The sequence below is a fragment of the Acomys russatus genome, chromosome 8, assembly GCF_903995435.1.
Source record: "Acomys russatus chromosome 8, mAcoRus1.1, whole genome shotgun sequence".
Lineage (NCBI taxonomy): Eukaryota > Metazoa > Chordata > Mammalia > Rodentia > Muridae > Acomys > Acomys russatus.
The window spans coordinates 37,838,109-37,858,204 of NC_067144.1; the positions used below are offsets into that span (position 1 = coordinate 37,838,109).

Below are 20,096 nucleotides of genomic sequence, written 5' to 3' on the forward strand. Positions count from 1 at the left end.
GCTGTGAAATACAAATAGCCAAAACACTAAGAATGTAACATTTATATAATTCCTGATTGTGTCATGGTTCTTCTTGCTATGGGTAGTTTATTGTATATATGTGTAATAATATAAATGTATATGTAAAAAATAAAAAATGTTTAATTAATAAAGAAAATTAAGTTAAAAAAATCTCATTTATGGTCACATTATGTGTATAAACATGGAAATATTGTATGCCAATTTTAAAAGTAACATTAAAAAAGAAATAGTAACCAAGCACTTGACAGGCAGAGGCAGGCAGATCTCTGTGAGATCAAGGCCAGCCTGGTCTATAAAGAGAGTCCAGGACAGCCAGGGATCTGTGTAACAGAGAAACCCTGTCTCAGAAAAAAAAAAAAAAAAAACAGTAATACTATCAGGAGCAAGCACAAGCATTAAAGGGAAAGGCCGCCTGCTTCTAGTAATCAACCCTGGAAAGCCAGCTGTATGCCAACTAGGACATTCTGGCCATATGTCACTCCCTGATGCTAAGACCCAGACCCATGTGTCTCAGCATCATCCTGAACCAACCCTGCTGTCCTGTGAAGCATGCAGCATTTGTTGTGGTGTTTTCAGTATGCCAGGCAGATACACAGAGGGCATCTTATCATGCATACCTGCACGTCAGGAAACTGAATCAGGGCAGTTAGCCACTGGTCACACAGCTCATACAGTGCAGCACGTGGTGTAGAAACAGAAGTTGCAGAGCTGCCTCACCACACCTGTCACGAGCTCTAACAGTAGATCCAGAGACTCCCTTCTTAAATCCATCTCACTGTGGAGAAACATTAATCAACATATTTAAAAGAAACCTAGAGGCTGGAGAGATGGCTTATCGAGGAAGAGCACTGTCTGCTCCTCCAAGGGTTCCAAGTTCAATTCCCAGCAACCACGTGATGGCTCACAACCACTTAGCGAGGAAGAGCACTGTCTGCTCTTCCAGGGGTCCCAAGTTCAATTCCCAGCAACCATGTGATGGCTCACACCCATCTATAAATGTGATCTGATGCCCTGTTCTAGCCTGCAGGTGTATATGCAGATAAAGCATCTGTTATAGGATCTTTGATACCATTGCTGTCCCTGAGATTGTGAACTGCTAAAATCTGTCTTGATGCCATTATGACCCCTGAGATTGAACTGTAAATCCCTGTTTCTTGTAGTTGAGCCCTAACACACCTTTAATGCAAGAACTTTCTGTTTATTGTAAACAGGTGATTAAAGTGTTGTTCAGCCATACTTACACATACCTTAAGAGCTATCTGTACATAGGACTTTATAAAGTTAACCCTAGGTCAAGAGGTGGAGCAAGAAACCAGCTGACAGGGATTAAAGAGTAGGAGGGACTTTGAGTTGAGGGTAGTTAGGAGAGCGTGTAGAAGTAGAAATCTTTGGTGCTTCTTTAGCTTGGGATTTTAGCTTGCCTCTTTGCTCTCTAGCTCTTGAGCTCCTCGGTTCCTTGGCCTTTGACTTTTTGGATTTTAAGCTAGCAAGTTTTTGGCCTTGGGTTTTTTGGGCTTTTCCTCCTGGGCTACTAGCTGAGCTAGTGAGCCTTTTTGGGTCTTCTCCCTTGGGACATGAGCTGAGTAGGAAGTACAGCTGGGTGCTTTTTCTGCATCTCTAAGCTAGCGGGTTTTTCACCATATCTGGCTCCTGAGTCTTTATTGGCAAAATACAATGGTCAGGGATTTTCAATTAAAACAACAAGCACTCATATACATAAAATAAATAAATGTTTAAAGAAAGAGCAGGAAGGCAGGAGTGAGAGAGAGAGAGCTAAATTTCCCAAAGTATATGGACACCTTAGATCCCCAGTTACACAGTGTGTTTTGAATAACTTATTCCAGGCTAATGATCATTTCCTTGGTCTGTACATTGGTTGTGTTTCCTGTTTAGGAAGTTCAAAAACCCTGCTTCTTACTAAAGCTTATTAAACTGTAATGTATAGCTTCACTCACATTAAAAGTCAGTCTGCATGAAAGAAAGGCTAAATAAGACAAATGAAGAGGTGGGGAGATTTGAGGACAGGAAGACCTGAATCCATGCAAGTTTGTTCCTACAGCATTAGGTATGGCATCCAACTTACCCATCAATGACTTAACCCTGAAGTGATGATTTAAGGATGAGTCTTTTGGAAGGCAGTTAGGGTTAAACTAGGTTATATGGACAGACTCTCACAATGGCATCAGAGGCTTTGCAAAAATGCAGAAAAAGCTGTCATGAGTGGCCCATGCTTTGAATCTCAGAATTCGGGGGGGGGGGCGGTGGGAGAGGAGGATTGGTAGGTGTTTTAACTTCTCTTGGGCTACAGTGTGAGTACTGTCTTAAAAAGAAGAATAGGAGGAGAAGGAAGAGAAGCATCTGTCCATCCTGTGTGGACAGTGAGAAAGTAGTCCATCACAAGTTAGAAAGGGAAAACTCATGTGGCCCTAAACTGGTGGTACCTTAAACTCGAACTCCTGGCCCCTAAAACCATGAGAAACAAACTTTTGTTGTTTTAGAAAAAGCAAAAGAAATCTCATTTCATTTTGTCATAAGAAATAATGCAAGCCTGTTTCTGAAGCTGACTGTAGTCACATGGTTTGGGAGGATGGAATGTTGCTTTGAGGCATGCAACATGCCCCCCTTGGATGGTGTGCTTCCCATTGAAAGTCTGTGTTCTTTCTTCAGACAACTGTGCTGGCTTAGATTCAGCATCTTGGTAAAGACAGACCTTTTCTATGTTGGGCCCCTTCCAGCCAAGTTTAAAGCAGGCACCTGCCATTCAGAACTGAGTCGTCTCTCTGCTCTTGGAAAGGTGCTAATTTACTGACACAACTGTGTAACACCAGGGCTGGAGGCAAGTTTCTGGGACCTGTACTATCACCAAACCAAGATGTGGTACTAATGGTCATTTATCTTGCTGGGGACTTAAGGATAGAGATGGAAAAACTGCTCGAACTTGAATTTCTGTTTATAAGGGGAAGAAATACAGCTATGGGTTTGTTGAAAAAAAAAAGAAAGAAAGAAATAATGCAAGCAAAAAGATGATAGACTAACCACTTTAAAATATTTAAAGAGAAAAAAAGAATCTTAAAGGTTACACACATTGCAGTATTCCAACTTCATGACATCCTGGAAAAAGAACATTGTAAAGACAATGAAAGATCAGTGGTCTGGTGTTCAAGAGAGAAAAGGAAGAATAAATGTAGAAAGTACTGGGAATTTTTAGGTCAGTAAAACTCTTTATCATGCTCTTAATGATGAACACATCATTTGTCAAAACCTATAAAACTATACAACAGCGTATAACCTGGGCTGGAAAACAGGCTCAACAATCAAGAGCATTGGCTGTTCTTCCAGAGGACCCAGGTTCAAGTCTCAGCACCCACACTGTGGCTCACAAGCATCTGTTACTCCAGTCCCCAGGATCCATCACTCTCTTCTGGTTTCCAAGGCACACATGTAGTGCAGACATACATGCAGGCAAAAGTTCCATATGTATAAAATAGAAAAATAAAAATAAAATTCGAAAAAGCATATAACCTGATAGAAACAATGGACATTGGTTATCACTGTTTACTGCTTATCACGGTTAGCAAACACATCACATGAACTCCAGCATAACCCCCTGCTCTACCGGAGGCAATGCCAGCCACCAGAATCCCAGGCCCCAACTCAAGTGGGGACCCTCCCTCTACTCAACACAGGCCACTCTGGCCAGAAAACAGAAAACAAAAACAAAACACCTATCCAAAAAAGGCAAACTTAGCAATCAGCACCCAAGCCTATAATCACCCCAAACCCAGATAAGATAGATGCTAGTGTAAGAACAGAATCAAGAGCGGCCAAGGCCGTACTGCCGAATTCCAGCCATCCTACTGTAGCAAAGCCTGAATATTCCAACACAGCTGAAGCACAATAAAATGACCTTAAAATCAACTTTACAGCCAGGTGGTTGTGGTGCATGCCTTTAATTCCAGCACACGGGATGCAAACCTAGGTGGATCTCTGTGAGTTTGGGGCCAGCCTGGGCTACAGAGCAAGTTCCAAGACAGCCAGGCCTGCACAGAGAAACACTGTCTTGGGGAAAAAAAGACCTTATGAAGATGATAGCGGTCCTCAAAAAAAAAGTGAATAAATTTCTTAAAGAAATAGAGGAAAATACAAATTAAAAGTTGGAGGAATTAAATAAATCCTTTAAAGAAAGCCAGGAAAAGAACAAAGGGATGAAGAAAATGAATAAAACTGTTCAAGAACTGTAAATAGAAATATAAGCAATAAAGAAAACACATATTGAGGAAATTCTGGAAATGGGAAAATCTGGTTAGCAAACAGGAACTACAGACGCAAGCATCACCAACAGAATACAAGAGATGGAAGAGAGAATCTCAAGCACTGACAATTTGATAAAAGAAAGATATATCAGTCAAAGAATATATTAAATCTAAAATATTACTGACACAAAACATCCAGGAAATCTGAGATACTTTAAAAGGCCAAACCTAAAAATAATAGGAATAGAAGAAGAATCTAGCTCAAAGGTCAAGAAAATATTTTCAACAAAATCACAGAAGAAAATTTTCCTAACCTTAAGGTTATACCTATAAAAGTACAAGAAGCTTACAGAACACTCAATAGATTGGATCAGAAAAGAAAGTCCCCATGGCACATAATAATCAAACACTAAACATACAGAACAAAGAAAGAATATTAAAAGTTGTGAAGGGAAAAGGCAAAGTAACATATAAATGCAGACCTATTAGAATTATACCCATCATCTCAATTAAATTCTAAAAGCCAGATAGACATGGGCAGATGTCCTGCAGACTCTAAGAGACCACAGATATCTGTCAAGACAAATATACCAAACAAAACTTTCAATCACCACAGATGGAGAAAGCAAGATATTCCACGACAAAGTCAAGTTTAAACAATACCTATCCCCAAGTCCAGCTCTACAGAAAATACTAGAAGGAAAACTCCAACCCAAGGAGATTAACTATATGCATGAAAAAACATGAAATAAACAATGTCACACCAGCCAAACCAAAAGATGGAAAAAACACACTCTCTCTTCCCCTCTTCTCTCTCTCTCTCTCTCTTCTTTCTCCCCTCCTCCCTCCAACCCCTGCCTCCTCTCTCCACTACCACCACCATCAGCAACAACAAAATAAGATGAACTAACACCGCTGGTCCTTGATATCTCTCAATAACAACGGGCTCAATTCCCCAGTATAAAAGACACTAACAGAATGGATGTGTAAACAGGACCCATAGGACCCATCATTCAGCTGTCTACAAGAAACACACATCAGCAACAAAAACCAACATTACTTCAGAGTAAAGGAATGGAAAAAAGATTTTCCAAGCAAATGGGCCTAAGAAACAAGCTGGTGTAGCCAATCTTTTTGCTGTTGTTGGTTTTTTGTTTGTTTATTTGGTTGGTTGGTTTTGGTTTGGTTTTGGTTTTGGTTTGTTTTTTGAGACAGGTTTTTTCTGTGTAGCCTTTGCAGTCACTTTGTAGACCAGGCTGGCCTTGAACAGCAACCCACCTGCCTCTGCCTCCCCTGGAATTACAGGCATGTGCCACCACAACAGCTTTGTTAATATCTAACAAAATAGACTTCAAATCAAAATTACTCAAAAGAGACAGGGAAAGACACTTCACACTCATCAAAAAAGGTCTATCAAGATGTTTCACTTTTTCACATCTATGCCTCAAACACAAGGGCACCACATTTGTTAAAGAAGCACAACAACAGCTAAATCACACACTGACAGTGGGAGACTTCAATGTCCCATTCTCACCAACGGACAGGTCATCCAGGCAAAAACAAAACAAAAAATAATGAAACTAACAGAGATTATGAACCAAATAGACCTAAGAGATATCTACATAATATTTCATGCAAACACAAAAGAATATACCTTCTTCTCAGCACCTCAGGAAACATTCTCCAAAACCGACCACATACTCAGTCCCAAAGCAAGTCACAATAGACACAAGAAAATGGAAATAACTCCCTGCATTCTATCAGATCATCATGGATTAAGGCAGGATTTAAACAACAGAAAGCTGACATAAGAGTAGATCTGGGGGAGGGAGGAGGTGGGGTGGGGGGCACCAGGAAGAGTGGAGGGAGGGGAAACTGTGGTAGGAATGTAATATATAAGAGAATTTTTTTAATCAACACACACACACACACACAGAGAGAGAGAGAGAGAGAGAGAGAGAGAGAGAGAGAGAGAGAGAGAGAGAGAGAGAACTCTATCACAGTGACATTTGCCTCTGAGTGGCAAGGCCTGGTTCAGAACACAACTAATTCCTGCCTCCAGCACCACCTGGCAATGTGGGCAGGCCCAGGGGTTACCAGGGAGCACTTGAGCACTTGGAGACTGTGTTGCAACTTAAAGCCAGGGTCAAGGCCATGACCAGACAATTCCCTCCCTACTGGGAGACTCTTCCTGATACAAATAAAATGATTTTCTGTACAGACTCTTGTCCCCAACAGATACATATGGTAAATAGGAAACCACACATGAGTGAAACAGGCTGGTGAGGAGACCACAAACAGCTGAGATTCCAGCTACACTCCTGAGGGTAGCTGCCTATTCTAAAGAGGCCAGATACTCAGCGAGAACTGGTCTTGGGTTACTAATTAAGAGGGATGTCCTGTGTTCCTTACAGACGACTGGTCAGACAGAGCCATAGACGCATCTGGCAATACAGTCTGTAAGTCCTGTATGGTGAAGTGAATGCTACAGTGGAAGCACAAGGAGTTGTGTTAGTCAGCTTTCTGTCACTGTGACAAAACACCTGAAAAAATCAGCTCCCACTTTCAGAGGCTCTTCAGTCCAGGCCTGTGGTAAGGCAGAGAGCATGCTGGGCACACCCCAGGACAGGACAACAAGGCAACTCCCCTCAGGGCATCGGGAAGCAGAAAGCAAAGTACACTTCTCAAAAAAAAAAAAAAAAAAACATGCTTTCCCCTGTGACCCAATAAGTCCAGTTAGGTCCCACCTTCATAATTTCTACCACCTTCTAATTACAAATGATGCTGTGTACAAACTCAGAATCCCCATGTTCTAATCCTTTCCACACACACCCATGCGACTTGAACAAATGAGCTTTTAGAGACCATGTCAGACCCAAACGAAAACAGGAGCAATAGGATTACATAAACTAGAACATAAGAGTCACAGGAGGGTGACATTTAAGTTCAGACTGAAGGCCGGGCCAGACAAAGATGGCTGAGGAGAAAGGGAACAGGCAAGACAAAGAAACTGGGGCCACAAAGAGCAAAGAACTGAAGGCCATGTGATGAAAGGACCTGTGAGTTTCAGAGAGGGAAAGATGGAGATTTAAGAAAAGGCCACATTAACACACTTCCCAAGCCAGAGTTTCGGTTTTCACATCTGAGTGATGATGTTACCGACATCTCATGAGGGCTACATACCCTGGTTCTGATAAAGGAAGTGGCATCAGCGGTGAGAGTACGGTAGAAACGTGGGCTTTGGTTCCGCCTCACTACCCTGTGAACCTAGGCAAGCCTTGTTTCCTATAGAAATGGGAAGACTAGACATTGTGCCGATGAACTGATGGACAGGAAACCTGTTGTCTCTGCTAATTGAAGGATGAAACAGCAAATTATTATTAGTAAAGACCTCTTGCATCAGAAGCCTTCAAAGTGCTACTCTTCCACTCTGCAGTGCCCCGTTTTTAATGGTTCATCTTTAGAAAAGCAAAGGATGTGTTAATAGTTTGCTCCAACAGTGATCGGCGCAGCATTGTTTATGAGAGCAAACCCGAATTCCCTTGTCTGCTGACTAGATAGCCCTCGGACTGCTTACCCTGATGAAGTCACATTGGCCTCTCGTGCAAGATTCCTTGGAACCTGATAGCCAGGATCTCTAGTGGGTCTTCTCGTGTGCCTGCAATTTCTGTTCAGTTCTCCATTTCTATTCTGTGTTCTTCCCTTTCTTTAGCTGTCCTTTTTCTGGAACGTGTTCACTGCATAAGAGCCTACTCTAAGATGCCATTCTCTCCCCCAGGCACCCAGGCCACCAGCAAGCAGTGGGGCGAACTTTTAATGAAGGCTTAAGCAATGGGGATGTTGCCATCCCGCCAGAGAGCTGCCTTGATTTGTTCTTATTATCCCGCAGTCTAAACCCCTTTCCATCTACTTTGCCCGTCATTTCCCAGGATTCCTCATTCTTGGCTTCCATTTTGGCTACCCGTCTTTAAGCAGCTGTTTCTCTTCTTTTATTTTTTTTTTTTTCAAGTTCTTCTGACTTTCTACTCTTGACTCCTAGCAGCTTCTACTCAGGCTCTTACTAGCTACAAGTGCTGAAATGTCAACAGGTTTTAATTTATTGCCTGTTTCAGGCTCCCAGTGATCTTTGTAGGTCAAAGGATCTACTTGTTTATCCTTATGAGTTGTGTTTGCATCCCTTCCACCGTGTAAGAGATTAGAAACTCTTCTAACGTCTATAGAGAGATGGGTCAGAGGTTAGGAGTTGGGAGCCCTGGCTGCTCTTTTCAGAGGACTTGGATTTAATTCTTAGCACCCACATGGTGGCTCAAAACTGTAACTCCAGTCCCAGGGGATCACACATTCTCTTCTGGCCTCTGTGGGCACCATCCATGCACATGGCACACAAACATACATGCAGACAAAACGCCCATAAAGTAAAAATAAACCTAAAAGGTATGTGTCTGTGTCTTCATGCTATGACTGTCTGTGATGTCTAACTCTGGTGGTCACCTTGACTACATCTGGGATCAACTTAAACCCAATCAGCTGAGCACACCTGTGAGGAGTTTTCTTGACTCATTGGAGATGGGGAGACCCGCCCTAAAGCTGGAGCACTTAAGGTCAGGAAACCCATACTAAATGTAGATAATACTTTCTGATCGCAGCCTACCTAAAAGAACTCAAGACAAGGAAGCTTTAGATTTTTTTGCCTGTTTGCTCTCTCTCCTGCTGCGGAAACATTCCTTTGTTGGTATTGAAATGTGCTCCTTTAGGATTTCAATGTAGACTGAAAACTAGCTGAGACACCTAGCCATATGAACTGAACAAATACTGGACTCATGGCCTCTCTGCTGGGAGACAGCCATTGCTGGACTAGCCAGACCACAGCCTATAAACCACTCTAATAAATCTCCATATATGTATGTATGCTCTCGTGTGTGTGTGTGTGTGTGTGTGTGTGTGTGTGTGTGTGTGTGTGTGTGTGTGTTTATGGGTGCACATATGCCACAGTGAGCACGTGGAAGTCAGGGAACAACTTGTGGGAGCCAGTTCTGTCGGGAACCATTTGCAAAGGCTCCCTGTCCATAGGCATTGCTCTCGTGCTCTCTGCTCTGGCATAAGAATCATATGAATTGCTGAGATCATGATTAAACAAGAAGTTCTGTCAAGTATCCACTCAAGGTCTTCAGACTTTCAGAAAAAGTACACTGTGGCCTCTAGGCTAAGAGTTGACTATTCCTGGCACGCAAAGAAGCAGGACATGGGCACTTGAGATTACATCATTTTTCCCATGTGAATGTCAGCATTATCTCTTGAAAGTGATCTTCTGTTTTGTTTCCCATGCCTGAGATGTGTATAATAAATTGCACTGGTTAATGAAGTCGAGGCTGCCATGGTATTGACTGCTATCCCTCCTGAATCTGCCCTTTGTTTCTGCCTATTTGTTGCCTCTGTCTATTTCTTGCTTCTTTTCTCCTTTTATTAATTTTTAATGCTCACTCTTTGATCTAAGCGCTGCTAAACTTAGCTAGAGCAGGCTCTGGCAGAGCTCTCTTCTTCTACCATATGGACTCTGGGGACTAAACTCAGGTAATATATATTATGCATGTATATATTCCCTCATTCTATCACTTCTGTTCCTCCAGGGAATCCTGACTTCTACACTGTCCTGAGAAATAACATCCATCAACTGGATGTTAAACAAACTATGGCTTAGCTATGCAATGAGCAAAACAAAGCTATGAAGCTAATGTAGGGCAGGTGTGGTTAAAAAATAATAAATAAATAAATAAATAAATAAATAAATAGAATAGATTCATAATAATATTTTCTTGCCCACTGATATGTCAGGTCTTTTAAGTCTCTGTAAGTATATGCTTGTAAGAGGTTGGCTGGTGATGTAAATTGACAAAAGCTGTTTAACAGATCATATTTCTGTCATTAAGTGCAAGAAATATATTAATAACCAAAGGGCCGTTGTAAGTAACATTGGCAAAACTGAGTGAAGATGTGAACGTTTTACTGGCCACTAGCTCACCTCCTTCAAGGCGTCTCTCGCATTACTCACAACCGTGTCTCCTGCTTGCAGACCCACCGGAAGCTGAACCACTGTGGTTCTTTCATCGTATTGTTTTTCTTTTTCACTTAAATGGTTCCTAATAGTTTTATAAAAGCAACAAATACGTCTTGTCTCCTCAAGTTCTTTAGTTAAAATAGACCTGAAGTTAAACGTGGTTATCATGAAATTAAGTTTGCTGGAAAAGGCAATATTCATACTGATCTTTATAGGTTAATTGTTATTATGATAAATTATATGAAAAAATCCATTTTCAATAAAAGAAAAAAACTGTTCAGGGAAACAAAATAACAAAATAATCACACTACTGTCATATTTTGGTAAGAGAGAAGCAGAATGAGGAAGGACAGGATAAGAACTCTAGTTTTGGTGCAATTTTTCTAAATCTTGAAACTCTGTTAAAGCCAAAGCGGTAGTAAATATTTTTAAAGGATATATAGGGTATTTTTTCCAAACCTACCAAAAGTGAACACATGTCGCAGACATGAGGATAAGCCATAGAGGATTTGCTTGACAAAGTTCCAGAGATCTCCAACTGTCCAGCATGATCTCTAGACATCCAGAGCAGCTGTTGAGGCTTTGCTTGACAAAGTTCCAAAGATTTCTGGCTGATCACCACTGTCCCCCAAATACTATGTTTGGTCCAGGTGTAATGTTGTTTAGAAATCTGCTATTTCCCCAAAAAACATTTTTTCTCTCTATTTCTCGGCCCTTAGGAAATTCATACAGGAAAAATTTTTTCCCACAGAGAATGTTGAAAGAGGGCATCTGGCCAAAGGCTTGAGACAACGACAAAGTTTTTTGCTCTGACCATGAGCACCCAAGCAGAAACTGCATGTAAGAAAGTTAAGACCTAGACACAATAGTACCTGCCTAGATACTGTTACCTGTAGAAACATTTCCTTAGAATCTGCTTTGAGAGCAATAAAAGGTGGGCTCGGAATGTCATGCTTTACAGATCGTTTACAATAGAGAACTCCTTGGCAGTTAGCTTAGGCTTAGAATGCACACCTGTTGGTCTGGGACTGGAAGTAGGTCAAGTTTTTCCTTTATTAGAGAACATTTAGCTTAAGCTATGTTGCTATGACAATCATGTAAACACAATGGCTTTAGCCCAGGGAAATTTATCATTTAAACTTTCCCAAGTATTGTTCAAGAAATAATAATAAGGTCACACTGACCATTGCTCGGAAATTGATTGATTTTTGCTGTATGTTTTACTGTAAGTTATACAGAACTGTTTGTGTTTCCTTATTAGATTGTTCTATTGTTTTGTTGATTTTTGGATGTCCTATTGATTGTAAAAGAACAAAATCATGATATAATCTGGAATTTTAAAAAAATTGAATTTCATTTCAATAAAATATTGAGGTTGGCCCATGGAGAGAGTTAGTTTGACAAACTGACATCAAGTAAGAAAGAAGTTAGTTAGATAGAAGGTAGGGACAAACAAGTAACAGACGTGATAGAGAGAGTAAACTAGAATGAAGTGAGGAACAGCAAGAGAGATGGATCGATGGAGAATGGCAAAAAAAGCAAGCAAACAACAGACATGAGAGAGAGAGAGCTAGAGAGAGATGGAGAACAGCAGGAAGAGAAATAAATAGATGGGGAACAAACACAGAGATACAAAGATGAGTAACAACAGATAGATAGATAGATAGATAGATAGATAGAGAGATAGATAGATAGATAGAAAGACAGACAGAAAGCTAGTAAGCAGGTAAGCGAGCAAGGAGCAAGGAGTCAGACAGGCAGCAAATGAAACAGAGATGGAGACAGACAATGAGTCAAAAGAAAAGTTCTCTTGGGCTTTAAGACCTTCAGCTTGCATGGCATATGACAGAGTCTCCGGGTTTTCTTTGTCCTCCTTTCCTCAACAGCTCAAAAACTAGATCCTCGGGCTGGATAGATGGCTCAGCAGTTAAGAGCACTGTCTTCTCCTCTAGAGGTCCTGAGTTCAATTCCCAACAACCACATGGTGGCTCACAACCATCTATAATGAGATCTGGTGACATGGAGGCAGAATACTATATAAATAATAAATAAATCTTTTTTTTTAAGTATATGTCAACAGCACAAACATGAACATCCGTTGTGGCAAGGTGTTTACCATACTCTTCATGAGGTGTAATACCATTTGACCACAGAGTGTGCTGTTAGACATATATATACTGTAAGTCATAAAACAATCACCAAAATAGCACTTATTGTTAAGAAGCCCACAAAAAGAATTAAATGGATTAAAATAATTGCTCAATATGAAACAAAGCAGAAAAAGAGAAGAAATTAAGATGAGTATAAATGGCTGGCCATGGTGGCCCACGTCTTTAATCTCAGCACTTGGGAGGCAGAGGCAGGTGGATCAATCTGAGTTTGAGGCCAGCCTGGTCTACAAAGGGAGTCAGAACAGCTAAGGCTACACAGAGAAACCCTGTCTCCAAAAAAAAAAAAAAAAAAAAAGATGAATATGAACAACAAAATGGTATGACCACGATCCTCTGATCCTCTCAACAACTACATTAACTATAAAGAGTCTAAACATTCCAACTAAAAAGCAGAGGTTAATGGAGCATGGTGGTTCACAGCTATAATCCTAGCATTTAGGAGCCTGAGCCACAAGGATTTGCCATGAGCTTGAAGCAATGTTGACTAAACAGTGAGCATCACGACAGTTTGGACTGTAGAATGAAGTTCTATCAGGGAATAGAAATTGTGATTCATGTCACAACATAAATGAATCTTGAAGACATTACACTAACAGAAATAAGCCAGTAACAAAATATTGTGTCCAGACTAGACTTATCAAAGTCAAGACAGAAAATTGATAATTAGGTGGCAGACGCTAAGGGAGAGGAAGGAGTGGGTAATTGTTTAACAGAAATAGAAATTCAGTCTGGGAAGACAAAAGTAAAGTTCCAAAGACATTCGGTAGAGCAGTCCCACAACGTGATCGTTCTTATTTCCACTGAAATGTATGCTGTGCTTGACTAGGGCTGGGAGATGCCTCGTGCCACACACAAGTGAGAACCTAAATTTGAACCCCCAGAACCCAAGTGTAGCCAGATGCTCCAGACACAGATACAGGTGTGTGTAAGCCCAGCACTCCCGCAGTGAGATGGCAGGTGAAGATGAGAGACTCCTCAGAAGATCATAGGTCAGCCAGACTGGTGTACACAGTGATGACCAACAAAGAGACCCTGTCTCACACAAAGTGGACCGTGAGGACCAGTATCCAACATTGTTCTCTGACATCAATATGCATGCTGTGGCAAGCAGCATCTGCATTCATCTCACACACACACACACACACACACACACACACACACACACACACACGCACCACACACCACACACACAGACACACACACACACACACCACACACACACACACCACACACACACACACACAGACACACACACACACAAACCACACACACACCACACACACACACACACACCACACACACACACACAAACCACACACACACACACACACACAAACCACACACACAGACACACACACACCACACACACACACAGACACACACACACACCACACACACACAGACAAACACACACACAAACCACACACACAGACACACACACACACAGACAAACACACACACAAACCACACACACACACACACCACACACACACATACAGGTGGAGGGGGGAGGAAGAGGGGGAGAGAGAGAGGGAGGGAGGGAGGGAGATTTAAAAGCATTAAATCACAATACCCAGATGTACATTTATAACTGACAGCTCTCAGGTGGAAGGCATTGTCAATATGGCACTATCTTTTCTACTGCAAAACATGAGAACCATGTAAGGAAATGAAAGCAATTAATTCCTAGATGTTATGCTTTAATCTTGAACAGAATCACTTCATGTTCTCCAAAGTACCCAACAGCGAGCAAAGAAACCTAGAGGACTGTGTCATAGTGAGAGCAGATGTTCTGCTACACAGCACAGAGCAGTCTCCAGCCGGAGCAATGAACAGGCCGATGGCTGAGCCTCTAGTCTTGTGCTAGTGGCCTGAATAAGCAAAGCAATGTCTTGCTTAGTTCAGACTTGCATCATGAAAAAGCACCACAAGCAACGAAAGGGCACCAGCTTTTCTGTAGAAACTGCTCCATAGATTTGGACATCAATGCTTCAGCAGAGGAGTCAGAAAGAGGGGATTTTTTTTGGTTGTTTGGTTTTGGGTGTTTTGTTTTGTTTTGTTTGAAACAGGGTTTCTCTGTGTAGCCTTGGCTATCCTGGACTCTCTTGGGTAGACCAGGCTGGCCTCGAACTCACAGCAATCCCCTCCCGAGTGCTGGGATTAAAGGCATGCGCCACTACGCCAGGCTGAAACAGGGGATTGTTAATAAATACCTTCTTCGTGTCTCTCGGGCACTTCTGAGCAGCTCAGGAAGACTTGTTCTCTGCCCTTCAGCCCTAGCGCAGCATGCAAAACAGACTCATCAGCTTCCTCCCCTGCAACTGTCCCTTAGCCTGGGGCCAGGCGTCCTCTTTCAGGGGAACTCACTCTAAAGCAGCCATGATTCTGCTTTTGCCCTAATGCCTCCACCATCAGCACCCCGGTGTCAGCTGCAAGGATGAGTTAGAGCAATTCCCTTTAGCCAGGGGCCTTAGAAACTATGGCTTCACCATATGGGATGCAAAAGCTGGAGTTAATGGTGTCAAGCTGACCAGCTGGGCTCTGTCTATAGTGCTGGCTAGAGAACAGCCTTTGGTTGTCGCCAGGTGGAGGAAGGGAGACCTCCAACTTTTTCTTTTCTTTTCCACACTTTCCCAACCAAGCTCTACCAGTCATTAGTATTACATCATGCAACTATGATTATCACTTACAGTTGGAGGGAGCGGTCTTTTTTTTTTTTTTTTTCTGTAAACAGGCCAGGTGGTGGTGGTGCATACCTTTATCCCCCAGCACTGGGGATGTAGAAGCAGGCAGATCTCTGTAAGTTTGAGGCCAGCCAGGTCCTTACAAAATTTGTTCTGGGACAGCCAGGGCTACACAAAGAAACCCTACTTTAAGCCTGCCTCCCCCCGAAAAAAAAGACGAAAACTTTTTTTGCATAAAATATATTCTGATTACAGTTTCCCCTCCTCCCAGTTCCTCCTCACCTCAGCTCACACCCAAAACCACAACATTTCTGTCTCTCCTTAGGAAGCAAATGGGCATCTAAGGAATAGCATAAAACAATGGAAACCTAATACAGCAGGCAAGATTCTTAATCCAAAACTCTGAAATCCGAAATGTTCCCCAGTCCAAACTTAAATGTTTAAGTGTTCAGGTTTGGGCATATGTCTGATTTCAAGATTTTTGAATTATAAACATTCAACCAGTGAAGTCTATGCAAAACTCCTAAATCCAAGACCAGTGTGCTGATGCATGCTTTAATTCCAGCACTTAAGAGACAGAGGCAGGCAGCTCTCTAAGTTTGAGGCTAGCCAGGGCTACATAGTGAGCTAAATAAGCCTCCCTTTTTTTTGTAAAAAAAATGAAAAGCTCCCAAATATGACACACTCTATCTAATCCAACCATTTCAGGTACATATTCTCTGTATTTTCTCCCACACACACGCAGAATGTGGCCTCCGTAGGGAGAGGCCTCCTGCCTTCACCATTGTGTCTTCGGTGACCAGCACAGCAGACAGCTGCTAGAGATGCTCAGACACAGACTGAAGCAAAGAAAAGACGCAACCGGCCTAAGCTTCTTGATGACCTCAGGGCACTGGGGACCAAATCCCAGACCCGAGCACTACTCACCTCCACCTGAGTGATATTGACGACCAGCACCACCACCATCAGCACTGCAAACAGACAACAGAAGACTCGTAGTTTGAAGAAATTGGTCCACATTGTCCGGCTGTGTCTGGATGACCCATGGCCGACACTGTGCTACCTTCACACTCAACGCGCCATGTCTTCGTTTGGCTGTGAGCTGCGGCTGAGCACCCAGTTTAATTTGCTTCTGTTCTGCCAGTAATGTTAAGGGTCCTGTAGAGGAAAGACTGCAATTGTTCAAGAGGCAGGTTTTCTTCAACAAACAAGAGAAATGAAAGTCTCACCAACTGTAACAGAAAGAAAAGCCCATTTCCTTCCATGGGCCTTAGCCAAGGTCCAGTCACAAAGACAGAGCACAGGACCTGGGGACAGTATAGTCTTATCTCCAGATGTTCAGTTTTCTTTTCCAAATTAACTGGATTTTGTTTGTTTGTTTGTTTGCTTGCTTTGTGGTTTTTGGTTTTTTGAGTTTTCATTTTGGGGGGTTTTTTAGTTTTTCAAGACAATTTCTCTGCATAATAGTCCTGGCCGTCCTGGACTCCTTTGTAGACCAGGATGGCCTAGAACTCACAGAGATCCTCCAGCCTCTGCCTCTCGAATACTGGGATTAAAGGTGTACACCACCATGCCCGGCTGATAATATTGTTTTTTATAAAAGTCACAAAATTGCCATAACTTCTCATTTATAGCAGGGAACAGTTATCTGTGCATCTTATTTTTGTAGACAGAATAATACACCAATTTTTCCATAAAGAAAAAAAACAGGAAACATCCGATCTGATCTCTTGCCTTCTAAAAATATATATAACAATTCACTAGAAAATATAGTAATTTCTGTAGCGAATCTACTTTTTTCTTGTATACTATGGGAAATTCTGGCTCAAGAATGGATTAAAATTTTTTTGTATTAATGTAAGGACATTTTGTTACTTTCTGTAAAGTAAAAAATTGAAGCACACAAATTGATGATAATGTATTAGAGCTTTAAACTCCAGATCAGTAGGAACTGGAAGCATATGTCACACACGTTTCTCTAATTATTAAGCTTTTTAGGAAAAAAGTCTTGAAGGAGAGCAAGAGTTCTCTCTCATCCACAGTCTTCACATATTCTACTTTATATTCTCTCTCTCTCTCTCTCTCTCTCTCTCTCTCTCTCTCTCTCTCTCCTATATATTTCCACCAAAGGACATATACAAAGGAAGTAATTAATTATTTCTGTTTCCAAGGCTTTGAGGTGAAGGTTCCTGTTGAGGGACATTTTGAATCACATTCCAGTTTCTGTTTGGTCTTTGCTTTTGCTCTCTGCAGATGAATTTTCTTTATACATCAGTAAGTCGCTGCATCTGGTGGTCCTGCCTTTATGTATGCCTACATACTGGGCCTTGGGCACTTTGGCATTGCCTGCTTTGAAACTCTTATTAATGTTTACTTATACATTTTTCTCTTCCTTTCTTATTGTATTCTGACTTGAGTTGACACTGTCTTCTGAATTTAGAAGGGGTAGCTAGGCCTGATTCATGTACATTATCATCTATTATTTAAATTTTTAAATTTGTGTGTGTGTGTGTGTGTGTGTGTGTGTGTGTGTGTGTGTGTGTGTGTGTGCTGACCCACCTTGCCAACCTTCATCTATTATTTTAACAGATATTTTCTACACCAGCTACTGGTAACTGTTCTTTCCTTTCCTCGGCCATTTTGATGTTGCCGTGCAAAGCCTGATCTGAATTACTCTCCTTATTGTTTGAAAGGTGGGTCAGAAGAAATCTCATTTCACAACTCCAGTTTCTGCTGCTTCTGGACTGTTCCCTTGCGACCTCCAGCTGAAGGGTGTCGCTCTGCACTGACACTGAGCGCGGCTGCAGTCTCTGTGCCAAGCGCTGATAAAGGCTTGCTTACATTACCTGCTGCTCCAGTAGCCTTTGGCTGGAAAAGTAAGCACACACTACTACAGACCTTAGTGAGAGGGAAGTGGGTACATTTAGAAACAGGTAAGACGTGCTGTTTAGTGTAAGGGTTGCTGCTGCCTTGAAAAGCTAGGCTCTTTACTTATTAGAAATAATTCCATTTAAAAAAAAAAAAAAAACGGGCCACTCAGCAGGTAAAGATTCTTTCTGGAAAGCCCAAGAGCCTGAGTATGATCCCCAGGATCAACAAGGTAGAAGGAGAGAACTGACTCCTACACATTGTCCTCCAACCTCCATATATGAGCCATGGAGTGTGCACACACACACACACACACACACACACACACACACACACACACACACGGCGAGAGGGGGAAACAAAGGTGAAAATGAGAACATTGCATGTTATACAGTCCATATGAATTGAATAGGGAACTATAAAGTCTAAGTGTCACAGAGCAAAAGTAACACATGATGAGTACGGAATCAATATTTGACACAGGGAAACAGAGAGGCACCAGCATTTTGCTCTCGTGTGGGGTTTCTTGAAGGGTAGGTGCAGGTCAAAGAGGGAAAGAGAGCATAATCGTAGTCCGAAGCAGCTCAGAATAGCTCAAGTGCATCATGGCTCCCTTCAGTTTTCTGCTGGACCTAGAAGCCTCTTATTCTCACTCCCCTACACCACCTGCCGTACCACTCCCAGCCCTCGAGAACCATGTTAACTCTTCCCCAAGCCAGCTGCAGAATGGGGGCAGGACTAAGCTGGAGGAATGCTCTTTTTCACTTCTTAGCTGATTATTCTTTGTGTGTGCTTCTAATTTCTCCAACTACATTCTACCAGTTATGACTATACTTTAAAAAAAAAAAAAAACAATAGGGGCTGAAGAAATGGCTCAGTGGTTAAGAACACTGGCTGCTCTTCCAAAGGTCCTGAGTTCAATTCCCAGCAGCCACATTGTGGCTTGCTACCATCTATAATGAGATCTTGTGCCCTCTTCTGGTGTGCAGGTGTACATGCAGGCAGAGCGCTGTATGCATAATAAGTAAATAAATCTTTTTTTAAAGTTTACATTTATGTGCTGGGTGTGGTGGTGCACACCTTTAATCCCAGCATTTGGGAGGCAGAGGCAGGCAGATTGCCGTCAGTTTGAGGCCAGCCTGGTGTACAAAGAGAGTCCAGGACAGCCAGGGCTGTTACACAGAAAAAAAAAAAAAAAAAGTTTACATTTATATCAGAGAGAGTAGTTCCTTTGTTAGAGAAATGTGGACTGGGGACAGAAATAAGAGTGCTAGCATAGAAGGCATGGCCCCAGGTTGAGGAGGGAGCGAGGGAGAGAAGGAAAAGTGGGAAAAGTCACTAAACCGCCATTCTAAACAATGCCAAACAATGCCAAGAGTAACTTACCCATCTCGTGCCCACCTCAATGCCGTTCCCCCATACCAAGGCACTCACCCACCCTGAAGTGTCTACAAATTTTGAGCAGGAAATGGCTATGAAAGGAAAAAATAGCTCTGTCACCAGGACCCGGAAACTCCTAAGGAGCTGGCCATAAAAGCCATGCCCTTTCTTGATAGTGTTCAGAGCAAAAAAAGCAAAGAGGCACAGAAACTTAGCTGCCTCGTGGGTTGGTGTAGCCTGCAGGTTGCCCAAACGGGCGCCACTCGGGGTAGGACATCAGTGTGATTCAGAACCAAGCGGGAGCAGCAATGCAACTGTCAGTGATACAGACAGATGAAAGCTAATGAAACACCAGGCCACAGTCAGCTATATAAGACAACCCTTGTGGCTGGAGGCTTCTGTCACAGAGACTCGTGGTCAGTCATGCCAGGAGAAGACGGACTTCCTTGTACAACACAAAGAGCCCTAACTAGATTCTGCTTGAGAGCCTGTAACGATCTGTCTCTGGAAAGATATCACACTAAGATGGCCAGGATCATCACTCCAACTGAGCCCTCCCCCTGCCGCACCCCACCCCACCCCCACTCCCTTCCTTATTTGTTTTGTTTTTTTCTCCCCTTCTTCATTTGTAAGTTCTCATTTTTTCATCCAGAAATAAAAACTG

The 20,096-nt window shown here is 42.2% G+C and overlaps 1 protein-coding gene across 1 annotated transcript in view; it reads right to left on the reverse strand.

Moving 5' to 3' along the window:
- Positions 1-16,298, reverse strand: part of Nxpe3 (neurexophilin and PC-esterase domain family member 3) — a 45,698-nt gene extending 29,400 nt beyond the window's left edge. Inside the window, exon 1 of the mRNA XM_051150050.1 lies at positions 16,112-16,298. Coding sequence (XP_051006007.1) covers positions 16,112-16,204 — 93 coding nt within the window. The 5' untranslated portion in view covers positions 16,205-16,298. The remainder of the gene's footprint in view (positions 1-16,111) is intronic.
- Positions 16,299-20,096: the final 3,798 nt, after the last annotated feature.